At 66.4% G+C, this 16,576-nt stretch overlaps 1 protein-coding gene across 4 annotated transcripts in view; it reads left to right on the plus strand.

Annotated features, from left to right (window-relative positions):
• The window catches only part of PRDM16 (PR/SET domain 16), a 275,982-nt gene that overhangs the window by 226,232 nt on the left and 33,174 nt on the right, over positions 1–16,576 (plus strand). For 3 of the 4 annotated variants that reach the window (XM_070403930.1, XM_070403931.1, XM_070403932.1), the window contains exons 4-5: positions 4,777–4,911; positions 13,089–13,191. In XM_070403930.1, coding sequence (XP_070260031.1) covers positions 4,777–4,911; positions 13,089–13,191 — 238 coding nt within the window. Of the gene's footprint in view, positions 1–4,776; positions 4,912–8,929; positions 9,070–13,088; positions 13,192–16,576 lie in introns of those variants that run through there. The other variant, XM_070403933.1, reaches the window with a different exon arrangement.

The following is a 16,576-nucleotide window of genomic DNA, read 5'->3' on the forward strand; positions in this document are numbered from 1 at the left end:
CCCGGGGGCGCCACAGCCCCCGAGTGTCAGGGTATTTGGGGGAACTGTTCTGTGAGCCCCAGGAGGCTCTGTGGCCCCGGCTGCCTGAGTATTGGGGGACAGAGGTCTGAGACCTTCCCACGGTGGTTCGCGTGGCCTTTTACCTGAACAGTTTGCGGTCTGTGCCTTTCCTCGGGCCCTCAACGCGCCCGTGCCCCGGAACAGCAGAGGCGGTTTCGGAGTCTGGCATCATTAGCAGGAGCAGGGCCCCCAGCTCGGACTTGGGGCCTCGGCCTTCTGCAGCGTCAGCGTCCCCTGCCTGGCGCCTGTAGCCTCCTCACGTGGGCTGGGCTCTGGGGTCCCTGAAACCAACGGACCCTGGTCCTTATGCCCAGGGCATGCACCCTGGCCTGGAGCCGGTCCCTGGGGACGAGGAGCCCCACCCAGCCCCTTCCGGTTCCAGGGGGCGCGCCCCAGGAAGCACGGCTCTCCACCCCTCTCTCCTCATGAGCTCAGGGAGGGCTGCCTCCACCTGGCTGCCCTCCCTTTCCCAGAAGCCGCCCCCTTGCTCCCTGCCCCATCCCTCCCTCCCTCCCACACGGAGCAGGTGGGCCCAGGCCCTGACCTGCCGCCTGGACGCCCATCTGCCCCGCGACCCCTCCCACCAGCCGCCTTTGGGGGCAGCGCCGGGTCGTCTCTTCCCCGAGCTGAGATGAGCCGTAATGAGCTAGTGAGAGTCGGAGGGGATGGGATCTCTGAGCTGGCCCTGGGCCTGCCCGCACGATGGAGGGGCTTCCGGAGCACCCTCCGGCCCCTCCTGTCAGAATGGCGCTCACAAACACCGTGAATCGCCACGGGGTGTGCACGTGCGCGCCCACCACACACACTACCGGTCCTTAAAGAAGAGGGCAGGGGCAGGGGCAGGAGGAGGAGGCCCTCCCTGGTGCCCACCAGCTGGGGGGTGGGCGCTGTGCCAGGGGAGCCATGTTACAGCAGCAGGGCCTGGGCACCGAGGGCAGCCTGGGGCGCCGTCCTGCTCGCTCAGACCCGTTAGGCCAGCGAGGACGGCAGCCTGGCACCCCACCTGCGCGCTCACCCCCGACGGGCCTCGGCAGGCCGTGCCCATGAGCAGGAGAGAGCCACCCGGCAGAGCCCACGCATTAGAAGCGCAGGAAACCTCGAACGATGTGCAAACCACGGGAAGGTTCTCCAGCCCTTGCTTCCCAGGAGGCATTTCTGATGGGGGGGGGGGGGGGGAGGTGCACCAGCTGGGGAACTGGCAGGGACGAGGACCAGGGGGTCTTCGAGGCTGAGTGGGCGCCCGGGCATCAGAGCAGCTTCCTCTGGGGGCGCTGGGACTCCCAGGGCCAGCCTGATCGTAGCCAGGATTCGGACCCGGGTCAGGCGGGGGCGGAGGCGCGGGTGCTGCACGCGGGGAGGGACTGGAGGCTCCGCCTGGCGCCTCTCAGAAGCAATTTCATCTCTTTAGAGGGAAAGGGTTAGCCAAGTCCTGCTCTGTCACCCGGAAGCCAGCCAGGCCCCCTGGGAGGAGGGGCCTCCTCTGGCCTTTTGGGGCCACCAGGAAGTGAGTGCCACCCAGCGACCAGGCGCCGGGTCAGGGCGGGGACAGGGTTTCTGGACTGAGGAGGAGGGACATGCCCCAGAGTGACCAGGAGAGGGTGGCTGCTGGCCAGAGAGGGGGGCACACTGGGCGCCAGGTGGGGGAGGCGCCAGGAGACTGTGGCCCCGGGGCCCAGGCCCTGCACCCCGAGGGGCAGGGACAGACTGAAGGCCCCGCACAGCATCCCGAGGGGCGAGCGGCCAGCCATGTCCTGTTCAGACACCCGTGCGCGAGCCGGGACGTGTGCCCAGCACCGCGAGGGCCAGGAGCCCCTGGGTCAAGGACAAAGGCCTGCGGGGCATCATGTGGAAAAGAGGGGCTGGTTCTGCAAGGGTGGAGGGCGGAAGTTTCTGGAAGGCGGGGCCTGTTCGTCCAGGTTGCATCAGGGTCAACGGTAGACCTGGCTGTCGAGTACAGGCGGCGGAGTCCCTGTGCCCGCAGGTGTGACAGGCTCATGCACGTTAGGAAGGCGTCGGTGTGGGTGTGGGGTCAGGTGGGTGGGTGAGCCCAGAACCTTCCAGCCGTCCCTGCCCTCGGCCTCTGGAGCTGTAGCTCCCCTCCCCCCAGAACAAGCCTCTGAGGGCCGTCCTAGAGGATCAGGTGGGCTCTCGGGGTGACAGAGGGCAGGGGGACAGCAGAGGAGCCCTGGTCCCACTCGGGGCCCTGTCACCGCAGCAGATGGAGGCGCCTGGGGAGCCAGTCTGCAGGGCCCAGTGCGGCGTCCGGGCCCAGGGCACCTGCCCAGGGGCTGCCTGTGGTGCCCGCATCCTGGCACAGGGCTGGCGCAGGCTCGGCCCCACCGGGATGTGCAGAGGGAGATGGAGGGCGGGAAAGGCGGTTGGTGGAGGCGGCGGGGCCCATCCTCAGGCAGCGGGTCAGTCTTTTCCCAAAGCACAGCCACCCGATGCCCCCTCACAGCCACACACACGTGCACACACATGCACACACATGCACACACGTGCACACACGTACACACACATGCACACACGAGCACTCACACGTGCAAGCTGGATGGAGAGGAGCTTTAAGCACGTAGAACAGTAGTTCGTTCGTTGGTTGGTTACATGGCTCTCCCTCCAGTGCTGACTCCGGGCAACAGGCACCTGGTCCTGGGGGTCAAGGTGAGGGGCCACCTGAGCCAGCTGGACCCCAGAGCTGGCAGGCCCGGCTCTGAGACACCGATGGGGCTGGGGGGCGGGTGACAGAGAGACACAGAGAGAGAGAAGGGGACATGCACAGAGGGAGACAGAGACGCCGTCCCTGCCAGCCCGGTACACACCCGCAGGGTGGGGGCCACAGGGAACCCCAGCCCCCCCGCCTGCCCCTCTTCTTCCTGTAACGGAGGAAGGCGGGGGAGGGGCAGCCTCGCTCCGGGAGGTGCCACCACCACAAGCTTCATGTGGGGTCTTTTCGACGGGTTTCCTGCAGTTGGGGTGGGAGGTGGGAGGAGGGGCCCTTCCCATGGGCCTGTGCTCCCCCCCAAGCCGCCCACAGGGGCCTCACCTGGCCACGCCCCCTTTCCCCTGGTCTTTCAGGGACTGGGCTGCCATGGTGAGGACCGGAAGCTGGGACGGAGACAGGAGCCCCGCTGCCACACTGCCCACCCTCCCTGTGCCCACCTGTGCCCATCATTCCAGCGCTCATCTATGCCCACCTGCCCTGGGCCCACCTGTTCCCACCTACCATCTCGTGTCTCCACCCTGCCCAGACCCTCTGGTTTCTCTCCTCTCTTTCAGAATTAGGCCCATTTGGTTTAAGTCCCCCCAAAAATGGAGAGTTCTCCGAGCGGAGGCCTCAGCCCACAGAGGTGTCAGCAGCGCTAGGCCCCTGCATGTCGCTCGGACACTTGTCATTCAGAGGAGGGGCCGCCATGGGCCCCCCAAGGGGCCGTGGGGGCAGACACACAGACAGACTAGAGGAAGGTTCTATGTCCCCCACAGCAAAGCAGCTGCCCCCCATCCCTTAGGGGCCCTTGGCCAGGCAGGAAGTGTCTAGGACACTTGGGGGGCCCTTGGCCGTGTGGGAAGTATCTGTGGACACTTGGGGGGCCTTGGCTATGTGGGAAGTATCTGTGGACACTTGGGGGGCCCTTGGCTGTGTGGGAAGTATCTGTGGACACTTGGGGGGCCCTTGGCCGTGTGGGAAGTATCTGTGGACATTTGGGGGGCCCTTGGCCGTGTGGGAAGTATCTGTGGACACTTGGGGGCCCTTGGCCATTAGGAAGTGCCTGGGACACTTGGGGGCCACAGGAATGTTTACGAAGCACCGATGCTCCGGCCTCAGGCAGCCCCTCCCTCCTGGCTGCTCTCCCTTCGTAAGGCATTCAGCAGACCCACGGGGCCTAGAGGCCATGGGACCCAGAGCCGTCTCTGTCTGCACTGGCCGGTCACCCCCTCTGCCCCCCGCCCTGGCTTCCCTGGGCCCTTCTGCTCCCATCACCTGCTCAGCCGGACACCCCTGCCCGTCAGGACCTCAGGGTGAAGGTGGCCTCGGCTCCCCCAATCCCTGCACCCGGCTGGGCTGCCCGAGGTTGGCCCGGATGCTGCCTCATCCACGGCTCTGGCTGGACCCCCGGAGGCACTGGACGGAGCAGGTGGGGGTCGGGGGCACCCAGCCTGCGGCCGCCCGCGGGTCCACCAAGGCAAGGCGACCCTCTCTGAGCTGGACAGTCAGGTCTCTGCATGAAGGCGCCGCGGCCAGAGCCGGTCAGGGGACCGTGGCCAGAGGAGCCGTGGCTGCAGGCGTGAGAGGCTGCGCGGGGGGCGGCCACGGTGTCAGATGAAACTTTCCACGTTTCAGAAGAACATTTAGTCTTTCTGACTTGCAGGGTGAGGTGCACGCGGGTGTGAGCGTGTGCACACCCGGCTCGCATGCGGCCACACACCCAACACCTTTACCTCCGAGAGCGGCTCCTGCAGGCCTGCGGCGGCGGCCTCGGGTTTCACACGTGGGCGCTGTGCTGGGGGCGTCACAGGGCGGGTGGCAGCTTCCACGCCGGCCAGTGAGCTGCTCGGTGAGAGAGAGGCCCCCTCCCTGGGCACTGGGGCTGCTGGCAGGTGGCTGTGGGCCGAGGGCTCCCTCACATGCCCAGGTGCTGAGCGCCTGCCGCTCCGGGCCCGGCCGCGTGTCTCATGGAGGGCACCCCTGACCTGCTCCGTTTCTTCCTTCCCGGGCAGGTCTCCGAAGACCTGGGCGGCGAGAAGTTCTGCGTGGACGCTGGGCAGGCGGGGGCGGGCAGCTGGCTCAAGTACATCCGCGTGGCCTGCTCCTGTGACGACCAGAACCTCACCATGTGTCAGATCAACGAGCAGGTAGGTCGCGGCTCATGCCCAGGGACCCCTGACCTCTGACCCTGCGGGGGCCTTGGCAATGAGGCAAGAGGCCTGGCATGTCAAGTGAAGGGTCCCCTGACCTCTGACCCTGCGGGGGCCTTGGCACCAAGGCGGGAGGCCTGGGTTGCCGAGGGGAAGGGTCCCCTGACCTCTGACCCTGCGGGGGCCTTGGCAATGAGGCGAGAGGCCTGGAGGGCCAAGGTAAAGGGTCCAGGGACCTCTGCCAGGCCCCGTCCTGCGTGGGGGTTTGACACGGTCGGCGTAGGGTTTTGGGGAGCGCGGCACCACCTCATGGGCTCCACCCGGGGGCCCTCGGTCAGTGCCTCCCGAGGCTGCCAGGCCTGGGGGCTAAAGAGGCCGGTGCGTGAAGCTGAGCAGCGAGCAGACAGGATGCTGCGGGCCTCGCTCCCGACAGGTGCCCCCGCCCGGGAGGCAGGCGGGAGGCGGGGAGCGGAACTGTCCGCTGGAGAGTCGGGTCTGCCTGGGCTGTGTGGCCAGGCCCTGGGGAGAGTCGCCGCTGACCAGCCGGAAGGTTGCTGCGGTCCCGCCGCCCTGAGACCCGCGGTGGCAGCAGGGCCAGCCTGCAGCGGGGACTCATCCCCTGGGTGTCGGGGCCGCCCTGGGCGGCGGGCATCCCGACCCACGGGCGGACCAGATGGAAGGTGCCGGGTGGAGTTTCTGTGGACAGGAAGGCAGCGTGGCCCTTGCTGCGAGCGGCTTTGATGGCTTTAATCACAAGTCTGCAAGTGGCCGGCCTCTTGGCTCTCCGCGCCGGAGCCGGCCCCTGGGCCACGTTCCCGCCGTCTTCCCCAAATACAGGGCTCCTGGGAGCTGGAGGCCCAGGCCCTCCCTCCGAGCCGTTTGCTTTTGCCGACGGCATCTTGGGGTCACACAGGAGACCTCACTTGCAAAAGGGATTCCATTGCTTTCAAAAATGTTAGCAGAGACCACATAACACAGGCGCCTTCCCGCATGGCCTGTGCAAGCCGTTCCGTCAGGCTCCAGGCTCCCCGTGTTAGAGAAAGGGTTTGGGATTAATAAAGGCAGAGCCGCCACCAGGGCGGTCCCCCCTCCCCGGGCTGGGGGCGACTCCCTCATCCCTCAGGGCCCCCGGCGGGGCTCAGCCGCACCCAGCAGGGCCTGAGGACACCCTGAGGCTCGAGTCTGCCTCTGCTCCCAGGACGTGCACGGCTTTTAGTTAGAACCTGACATTTAGAAAAGAACTTATTCTGATGGCAAAAAAAAAAAAGTTCCCATACAAAGCAAAGAAAAATCATAAAAGAGAGAACAGAACTTGAAAAAAAACTTGCTTTTTTAAAAAAATTTTTATTGATTTCAGAGAGGAAGGGAGAGGGAGAGAGAAACATCACTGATGAGAGAGAATCATGGACCGGCTGCCTCCTGCACACCCCACACTGGGGATGGAGCCCGCAACCCAGGCCTGTGCCCTGACTGGGGATCGAACCCTGACCTCCCGGTTCACAGGTCGAGGCTCAGCCCTGAGCCCCGCGGGCCGGGCGAGAAACCCTTTCATTGGAGATGGCGGGGCGTGGGAGCGGAGGCATTAGATCCAGGCGCACAGGGGGGAGCGGGCTTCTCGCCTTTGTCTGGGGAGCGTGTCCTTGGCTGTGGCCCACTCGCCCGGGGCGGCAGCCAGGCTGCGCTTCTGCGACAGAGAGAAGGGAAGACGGAGCTTCCGGGTTTCCCGTTTGGGAAGCAGCGGCGGGCACGCCGGGCCCCGCGGGAAGCAGGAGAGCGGCCATCTGTCTGCGCGGACTTGGAAAAGCCCACAGACGGCTGACCCTCCGCGCGGCCGCTTCTTTCCCTGGGAACGGCTCGCTCCACGTCGTGTCTGAAGGGTCTAAAGGGGGTTGACTGCCTTGCCCGCCTTCGTCAGACCCGGGGACAGAGGGCTCCCTCCCCCCCACCTCCCCGTCCTTCATTCGGCCCCACGCTCACCCTAGCGCGTCTCTGCTCAAAAGTGCTGTCCCCCGCGCAGCACGCCTGGCCCTGTAGCTGCACCGGCCGAGTGTCGCCCGCACAGCATCAGGCTTCTGGCTGCTTCTCCCGGACACGGCCTCGCGGTACCCGTCTTGTTTCGGTGCAGGAGCTCGGGGGCGTGTGGGGGCCGTTGAGGCAAAGGCAAAGGCCGGTGGCACCCCACCTCGTGAGCCCTGCGCCCCGAGGGGGAGGGGAGCCCTCCGCCTGCCCTGAACCTCCTTGGCCCACGGAGCTTCCTGGTGTCCCCAGGCACCCCAGTTCCCTCCGCCCACGGGGCCTCTGCTCGCGGCCGGGCTCCTGGTCCCCACGGGCTCTGGGCAGCGAGTGACTGCAGCTCACGTCCTCAGCACTCAGGGGACCCAGACCCCGACACGGCACGGCGTCCGGGGCCAGGCCTCGTTCTCCCTGGAGCCTCCTGGGACCTCCGCCCGCCCCCTCCCCAGCCCACCCAGCCCCTACCCCCCCAGCCCCTGCCCCAGGAAGACAGTGAGCCGCGCTCAGAAGAACTCGAGCTCCTAAGAGCTCCTGCACCAGCGTCCTCCCTGCCATGGAGTGCCCACACGGAGGTGCCCGCACGGAGGTGCCCACACGGAGGTGCCCACACGGAGGCCCCAACCCCTCCCTCCGGGCAGCGCCGGCCTCGGGGCCACCTGAACGGCCGTCTCCTCAGGGCCCCTGGTCCGGTGGCTGTGGAACCAGCCCTGCCTCTGGCGTTTCCTCTTTGCCAGGGACCCTCCGCTCAGTCCCCGCAGCTCCAAGAGGCCCCTCAACAGGCAGGGGTGTTGGTGGCGAGGTGGCACGGGGCCACGGCGCTGAGGATGGTGTGGCGTGGTGCCAGGGTCACACACATGTTGGGGCGCAGGGCTCGGGGCAGAGGACCCCCCAGGGCGGGCCGGGCGGCAGGAACACCCACGTCAGCAGCATGTTCGGGGCCGGGCGAGGGGCTCCGACGGAGCAGGGGTCGGCCTCCCCAAAGTGGAAGCAGACGGGCCGACCTCCCCCTCCCGTCAAACAAAGGCAGCTCCTAGCAGATTGGCCGCCCGATAGCCACGCCACACGCATGGGCCAGCGCCGGCGCTAATGCGAACCCGCTGCTTCCCGCCGCGTTGGCACCGGGCGCTGCTCTTTTGCTTTCGTTTCTGTTGCCCGGTGTGGACCCCGCGGTCTGCTGGGGCTGGGATTCTAGCCGGCAGGCCCTGAACCCCTTCCCCGCCCCGCCGGGCGCAGGGACGGCCCCTCTGCCTTGCAGTCCCACCCTGGGTTTGATAAAGTAAAAGCTGGAGTGAACTGGTTTTCCGTTTGGAAGCGAGAGGGCAGGGGTTCATTTCCGCATTTCCTGATCAGTTCACAAAAGACTGAAGACACGCGGCCAGTTCGTTCCAGTCGGAGAGCTGTCCGCTCGCTGCGCCTTCAGAGCAAAGCGACCCTCTGTCCGGCCAAACGGCGGCGAGAAACCCCACCAGCTGCCGGGGAGTCCCCGCCACAGTCACCACTGGCGCTTAAGGACAATGAACGGCTTCCCTGGGACCCAGACTCCAGAGGGAGAATTAACCGCAGGCCCACACTGCCTGAGGCACGGGCAGCTCAGTTTCCTGGCGGAGCCGCGGGGCAGGCGGCGAACACATGCGGCACAGTGTAAAGACGGAGGCGCACATGGCCTTCGCCACGCACAGGAGAGAGGCCCCGCGAATCCCAGGCAGCAGCCTCCTCCCCCGGCAGAGGGAGGTGTCTGCACGCCCCTGAGCCTGTGGATGGGCCAAACCCAGAACTGCTGTCCCTTCGCTGGGCCCTGAAAGCAGCGAGCAGGCCAGGCCAGGCCAGGCCAGGGGCCCGACACGGGCAGAGCGCGCTCCCACGCTGCCCCTGCGGGCCGTGGAGCCGCCTACGCTGTTGTCTAAGCTCACATGCTCAGACCTTCAGCCCGGCAGGGCCCCCACGTCCACAGCGTCCCAGCACCAGATGGCCTACCTTGGGGACAGCGAATCGTGAAGACGCAGTGACACTCCCAGAGTCCTGGGGCCACGAGGCAGCGCGGGCACCCACTGCCCCCTCAGCGTCCCCGAGAGACAAAAAAAAAAAAAAGATGCCCAGGCATTGCCTCAGACCCCGTCGTCCCAGGAGGCGGCTGGCCACTGGGTGAGTGGCTCCCAGCAGTTCCCTAGGGTGGGGGTGGGGGGCTCCGACAGCCCTCGGCACCTCTCAGAGGCCTTTGGACTTCAATCCGGGAGGGAGAGCCGTGGCTGCTTAAAGAGAAGCAGCGAAAGCGACTGCAGCTCAGTATCCAAACGCCTCCTTACAGTTCCCAAACTGGTCGAAAGGAGGGGGCAGGGTCGGCCGGTCACCTGCTCACTTTCCTGTTTCTGAGAAAACCGTGTGTTCCCGGCAGGGACGGCGCCGGCTGCCGCCTGTGTCCCGCGCCGGGTCCCGTGCCGGCCGGGTCTGCGTCCCGTAAGTGTAAGAATTCTAAGATCAAGCAGAAATAAAACCTGTGGGGCTTAAGTGTTAGCAGATACTGTTCTCTAGCTTCACATGAGAAGGCAGTCTTTATCCTTGCGAATTCGTGTGATATTTAAAACAAAAAACAAAAAAAAGCCCTTAAGAAACCGAAAGGAGAAAGTACCCCAACTGGCGGCCGTGATAAGGTGGGAACACGTCTTGGTCTTAAAGGACGTCGCTGGGGGAAACAGATGTTCACGTTCTAACCGGCGGGGACCGAGCGTGGCTGGCGCCGAGCCCGGCTCCTCCGCGGCAGCTCCTTTCGGTGGGACCCTGGCCACCACCGTGTGTCCGCACTCCCCGCGCTGCAGTGCGCCTCTGGAGGGCGAGGGGGAGGCTCGCAGGCAGGGCCACACGGAGAGAGTCCCAGCGCCGGCCTGGCCGCCCCTGTTCAGCGAGGTCCTGGCCGTTGCAGAGCCTGGGCCCCTGAAGCGAGAACTCACTTCCGAGCAGCCCGCTTGGCAAGCCCGTGTGGGAAGCCAGCCGTTTAGGCGGACACTGATCGGCGCCAGTGAACCAGCTGCGGGCACCGCCGGCACAGCCCGCAATCCGGGACCAGGGAAGGGCCGCCCCGCAGCCGCCGGGCACACCACGGGGCCGGGGAGGGTCTGTTCGGGGAAAGGCGCAGGTCCTTGCACGCTGTCCCTGAAACCAACACGCGTTTCCTTCCTGCGGCTCCGCTGCCGGAAAAGGGCCTCCTCTCTCCTCCCGTGGAGACTCCCGGCTCAGCCTGGGCCGGTGGACGGCCCCGCCCTGGGTGTGAGGGGCCGAGGGGCAGACGGCAATAAGCTGATCTCGGATTTTCAAGGGGCTGCTGTGGGCCCCGGGGGCAGGGCCGGCTCAGAACAGGGACCCGACCCCGGAGGTGCCTTTGCCGACCTGGGAGCCACGGAGCCGGCCTTCGGGCCTTTGTCCCGGGAAGTAGCCGACCCCCGGGAACCAGGAACCAGGTCTTTGCCCGCCTCTGGCTGATAAGGCCTGGGTGCCGCTGGGGGCGCGAGGGGAAAACCCCTGGCTTCTGTGCGGGCTTCTGCGCACCCGCCATGCCCCGGGGAGGCGGGACCCCGCCTTTGGAAACGTTTTCAGACCCTCTTCACCTCCCCGCCCCCTCCTCCAGGTGGAGGTGACGGTGCCCCCACACCCCCACCTGCCCCGCCCGCCCAGGCGCTGCGATTAGCACTAATAGCGATTAATTCCGTCTGCAGCTCAAAGTCCAGGCGGCCTCGGCTACCGGCCCCGCCGCCTCCCGTCCTGAGCCTGTGCCCCCGCCAGGCGCGGGGCGGGCGGATCCTGTGGGTCCGAAGCCGGGGAGGGGGCTACTGCGTGGCCTGCAAACTGGTCCCGGGGCCCCGGGCTGGACCCTCCCTCCCTCCGCAGCTCCTGGGAGGGTAGGTCTCCTGGGAGGCCAGGCGGCCTTGGAGGGCATCTGAGGAGGGAGTCCCGAGGCCCTGGGATTGGAGCTGTGGGTGCGGAAGCGTCCCAAGGGGTCCAGCAGCCCTGGGAGCTGGGAGGGCTGTGGGGGGCGGGGACCCGGGGAACTTGGAATGCGGGTGGGGGGGGTCCCAGGAGGTCCCCGCGGCCCTCCGAGGGGGTCGGAGGAGGAAGTCCTGCCGCCCTAGCAGCTGGGGTGTGGATCCTGGGAGAGGCAGTGGCCCCCCAAGAGGAGGTGCGGTGTTGGGGGAGGGTCCTGGGAGGCCGGCTGGCCCTCCGAGGGGGTCAGAGGAGGGAGGCACCGCGCCCAGCCCCTCCGGCCCCGGCTGTAGCAGGAGCCCAACAGCCCGGCCCGAGGAGGACACGGCCGCCTTGGAGCTGCGCGCACAGACAGAGCCAGGTCAGAGCGCCGCCTGGAGCGCCGGGGCCCCCGCGGGGCAGGAGGGGGGGTGCGGGCGGGGCCACATTGCCCCCTAATGGGGACCTGCAGAAGCCTCCGGTCTGGCTGCAGGGCCTCCTCAGCGCAGGGGCCTCCCCAGCCTGCACGCAGGGACTCGGCGCTGGTGGCGCGGGCTCGGGGCGGCCTAACTTGCCCTCACCGTGGGCTCTGATGCCGACGCCAACGCCGACGCCGGGGGTGGAAGAGGACCGCCCTACGTGTTAATAACCCGACGCAGCGCCCGGGCGGGAAACACAATGGCTCGAAGCTGATGATTTAAAAACCGGCTCAGCCACGGTGTAACTTTTTGGATAAAATGACACAAAACCGGGATGTTAATCACGATGGTTTAAGTACATAAGCTCACGTGGTCGGTGTTAGTCTTTGTTTTAAAATCTTGCCGTTATTCTACACACGCACCTGAGCATGATTCCAAATGCAGCGACCCGAGCGCCCAGCGAGGGGCTCATCCCAGGGGACCGTGTCCGGCAGGTTCCTTCGCGGGGTGCAGCCCGCTGTCCCGGGAACAGCACCCAGGGGGACGGGGGACGCAGTGCGGCTAAGGGCGCCTCCTCCTGCGGGTTCCTTGCTGTGGTTGTGGGGTTGGCACTGGCCCTTTGTGAGGGAGAGTCCCCAAGAGTCCCCCAGCTCCCGGAAGATCAGCCTTCAGATGTCGCCAGGGCGGGGGGTGTAGGGGGGACAGCCAGGGGCCAGCTCAGCCTCTGGGACACCTGACCTGTGGTCAGCGGCGCTGGGAAGTCGGCTGGATACCTGTCCCCAGGCCCCGGGCCGGCCTCGGGGGGACCCCGGGAAGTAGCCTCCAGCCTGGTCTCGGGCAGATGCTGCCCGGGGTCCTTCTCTGCCTCCCAGTCTGTCTGAGGCCCGACCAAGGCTCCTGGAGCCCCTTGGTTACGGCTTCTCCAGGCCGAGGCCCAAACACCCCACGTGGGCGGTGGGCAGTGGGCAGCGGGCAGCGGGCAGCGGGCAGTGGGCTGGCCCGGGAGACACACTGCTGGCGGATGCTTCCGGATTAAAGGTGCGGGGTCCCTGGCGTCAGCTTCTGAGCCACTGTTCCTGGGCTCGTCCCAGATGTCCCCTCCGTGCTGCCCTTCAAGTTGCCAGAATTTTCCCCACCGTGGCCGCCGCCTCCGATGCGGCGGGTCCTCTTCGGGAGGCACGTTGACGAGCTCCAGGCGCATCCGCCGTGCAGAGCACTGAGGCTGGGCGTGCTGAGCTGGCCCCCTGGACACAGTGCAGAACCCACCCTGCGCCCCCGCCATTCTCAGGGGTGTCCCCCGCTCAGACCCCTGGCGGCCACTGGCTCCATGCTGGCGGCAGGCCCCCCCAACACCTTGCAGGACGGTGTCCACTCCCACTGAGACTGCCGGGGTACCCCCCCCTCGGTCCCTGTCTGAGCTCACGGCACCTTCACAGACACCCACATTCATCCTGACCCGGGGCCTGCGTGAGCCAAAGGGCGGCTCCCTGACTCACACACGTTTGCAAAGGGGAGCACCCAGGCCCCCCGGGCGGGAGCCCCCATCCTGGCCCCTCCTGCCAAGATGCTCCTGCTCCGGACTCGGGGACAGACCCTCACGGATTTAATTTTGCACCCACCCCCCCACCCCCATCGACATCCAAACACTGGATCCCACGGATGCAAAGGGGGCGCGGCTCCCCTGCGCTCATCCTGCAGGCGCCACGGCTCCCAGCGAGCGCCCGGGGCGAGGCCGGCGCACTCCGCGGCTCTCCAGGCCACCCGCTCACCCCCTCTCTGCTCTCCCCCCAGATCTACTATAAAGTCATCAAGGACATCGGGCCGGGGGAAGAGCTGCTGCTGCACATGAAGGAGGGCGCCTACTCGCTGGGGACCGCGCCGCCCGGCCTGGAGGGTAAGCTCCGCCTCCGCCCCGCGCCGACGGGGCCGCACCCCCACCCCGTCCCCGCCGGCAGGACCAGCTTCCGTTACAGCGCCCCAGCCTCCGCCCTGGGCTTCTCCTCCCTGGGGTGCTGGGAGCCCCGCCCCGCGTTCCACGTAGGCCTTGGCGGATGCGGGGCGCTGGGGTGTCGCGTGGCACCTCGCAGGCTGAGTCCCGGGGAGGTTTTCAACTGTGTTGCCAGCAGCAGCAGCACCGCTTGCTCTCCTCGGCGCTTTCAAACACACATACGCGCACACACACACGCGCACATACACGCACATACACGCACACACTCACACACACGCGCACACACGCACATACACGCACACACTCACACACGCACACACTCACACACGCACATACACACACATACACGCACACATGCACGCACACACATACACGCGCACACGCACGCACCCACACAGTCTGTGGCCTAGACTCACGCCCGCAGAGCGCGGTGCCTGCGGGGAAGTGTCCGTCTCCCGAGGGCAGCGGGACAGGCACGGCTTTGACACCAGTGCCAGCTGTCGCCAAAGGAGACCGTGTCCGAGGGGGAGGCCTGGCCAGTGCGCTCTGGGAGAGGGAGGCGCAGGGCTCGGCGGGTCCTGGGGTCGGGCCCGGCTACCTCTGTCCACGCCTGATGTCCCTGCCTCCTGACCGTCACCCGGCTCTGTCCAGTGGACACGCGTCCCTCCCTCGCGCATCCACCGCGTGCGCCTCGGGGGAAGCTGGAAAAGCTCCCCGCACACGGGCTCCGGTTCCCGAGACAGTCGCTCCCCTGCCGCCGCGTGGGGCAGCGGGCGCCCGGGCTCCCAGGACGCCGAGCCCTGTGCCACGGAGGACAAGTCGCTGGAGAGAGGTGCCCGGCCCTGGAGGGCTGCCCCCTCACCCCGAGCGCCGCCTCTGAGCAGATGCGGGCTTTTCTTTGTTTCTTTTTTATTTATTTAATAGATTTTATTTTATTGATTTCAGAGAGGAAGGGGGAGGGAGAGAGATAGAAGCGTCAGTGATGAGAGAGAACCATGGATCGGCTGCCTCCTGCACGCCCCACACCGGGGATCGAGCCCACAACCCGGGCCTGTGCCCTGACCGGGAATCAGACCGTGACCTGCTGGTTCCTAGGTGGACGCTCAGCCCCTGAGCCCCGCCGGCCGGGCCGGAGGCTTTTCTCTGCCTGAGACCCCGCGAGTGAACAGAAAGCAGTCTCCCCTCTCAGCCGCGCTGGGAGCTACTGCCCCTCATGCGAGAGGAGGGGTTCCTTCCCGACTTTATTTCTCCCCCTCCCTCCCCAACACACCTCAGCTTCGTGATTAAGCCTCTAACAGCAAGTCCCTCCAACAGCACGGCACGGGGCGGCCTGGCTGGCGGGGAGCGGGGCGTGGGGGTCACCGGGCCGCCTCGAGGGCCGGCTCCGCGCTCTCCTGGTGCCCGCGTGGCCAGGCCAGCGGTGGGAGCGCCTCCTCCCGCGGCAGAGCCGGGCGGCCGGGCGGGCGGGTGGGCGGCCCGCAGAGGATGGTTTCGGGAGCCGGGGCCCATCTGTCCGCTCCTCCACGGGTGGTTTTCATTAGGAGAAAAGAAACCGCCGAGAAAAGAAAAATAAACGGCCGAGACCTGGGCGGCCAGGGGGGGGGGGGGGGGGGGGGGGCTCTCGTTTTCCTTAAAACAGTTGTTGGAGAGACCGAGAGGCTTCGGCCGGTGCGGGGCCTCAGAGGCAAACCCGCGCCGCGCCAGGCGGGTTCTCGTGTGCGACGAAATGTCCTTCTTCCCGAGCTGTTAAACCTGACTCCTCCTCCCCGCAGCCCGATCGTAACTCACCTGGGTCTGCATTTCACTCATTTATCCAACGTGTCGCTACCTGGTCCCACGCTCGCCCATCGAGTAGGTGACTTTCAGACTCTCTGCTGTCAGGATCCCTCCTTGGCCTCCAACAGCCCCCCCCCGCCCCCATTAGACTCTGAATTTCACAAAAAGGAAAATGCAAAAACGTTCCTCACGAAGAGAATTACCATAAAACATCTTCCATCCGGGCCCCTCGATGCGGCCTGAGCGGGCGGGGGACTCGGGGCTCTGAGCGGGGACTCAGGCGGGAGGTTTGCCCGCCGGCACCGCACTGCGTCCCCTGGCCCCGCGCTCAGAGCCGCTGGGCACCGGCCGGCGTTCTGCTGCGTCCCTGCTCCCCCGTGGCCGATGGAGCTGCAGACGGACGTGCGGGCGCAGGCCGCACGCCTGGGTTTGGGTGGAAGAAGGAGCCTTTCCCCGGTCCCGGCCCCCACGGCCCCCATGGCCCCGCCCGGCTTAGGAGAGGAGACTGCGGTCCTTTTAAAAATTGGTTTTAGAGAGAAGAAGGGGGAGAGAAAGAGAGAGAGAGCAAAACATCTACGCGGACGAGAAACATCAATCAGTTGCCTCCAGTACATGTCCCGACGGTGAATGAACCCGCACCCTGGGTGTGTGCCCTGATTGGGGATCGAACCTGTGACCCTTCGGTGCACAGGCCGATGCTCCAACCACTGAGCCACACCTGCCGGGCGAGACTGCAGTTCTGAGTCACAATGGTGTGCGCTCCTGTTGGGGGCAGGGGCTCTGCCGGACACTGATCAGGTCACAGGGGAGAAACAGGCCCTGGCGGCCGGCCGCCCTGGGGGCCCCAAGCGCCGGCCCGCCCGCCTGGGGCTGAACCCCTCTGTCCAGGCTGCGGCTCCATAGAAATGCGAGTCGGCCCTTCACCCCCGGGGGTCAGGGCAGAGGGGGCCTTGCAGGGCCTGGGTCCCCGCAGCCTTTCATTTTTACTCTTTGGATGGGGAGGGGAAAGGATTCTCTTTCAGGAGAACTTCTCGCTCTTGGAAGAAAATAACGAAACCATTTCCACTCAATATGCCTTTCTTTCGAGAAAGGCTCGGCATTATTAACCCTTTACCCTCTCCACACCCGGGCGAGAGGACGCCGGGTGCTGTGTATAAGCATGAGACTGACACGATGCAAGACGACACGATACAATGCAATGTAATACAACGCGACTTCATACAATGCAGCGAAGCAATGCCCTACAGCACAATCGGATACAATGTAACACAACGGGGCTACAATGTAGCTATTGGTTCAGTCTTTCAACACAAGAGAATCGCTGGTGCTGGAAACGTGAACCCCGTGGGCTGTGGGCACCCCTCTGCCCCCAGCACAGCCAGGCGTGCGCTCAGCGCCCCGGCCTTACCTGCGAGGGCGATGGTGGGACCCCTGTCCACACCGCAGGTGGCGAGGGTTCCCAGCTCGGTCCTCCCTCCGGGCGGGCCGATCCATGGCTGAAGGGGAGGCGGCGGAGGAGGGTGACCGTCATGGCCACGTGGGCCCGTCGCCTCCA

Source organism: Myotis yumanensis, unplaced genomic scaffold, assembly GCF_028538775.1.
Source record: "Myotis yumanensis isolate MYYU_CA2020_CCGP unplaced genomic scaffold, mMyoYum1.0.hap1 SCAF_2, whole genome shotgun sequence".
Taxonomy (NCBI): Eukaryota; Metazoa; Chordata; class Mammalia; order Chiroptera; family Vespertilionidae; genus Myotis; species Myotis yumanensis.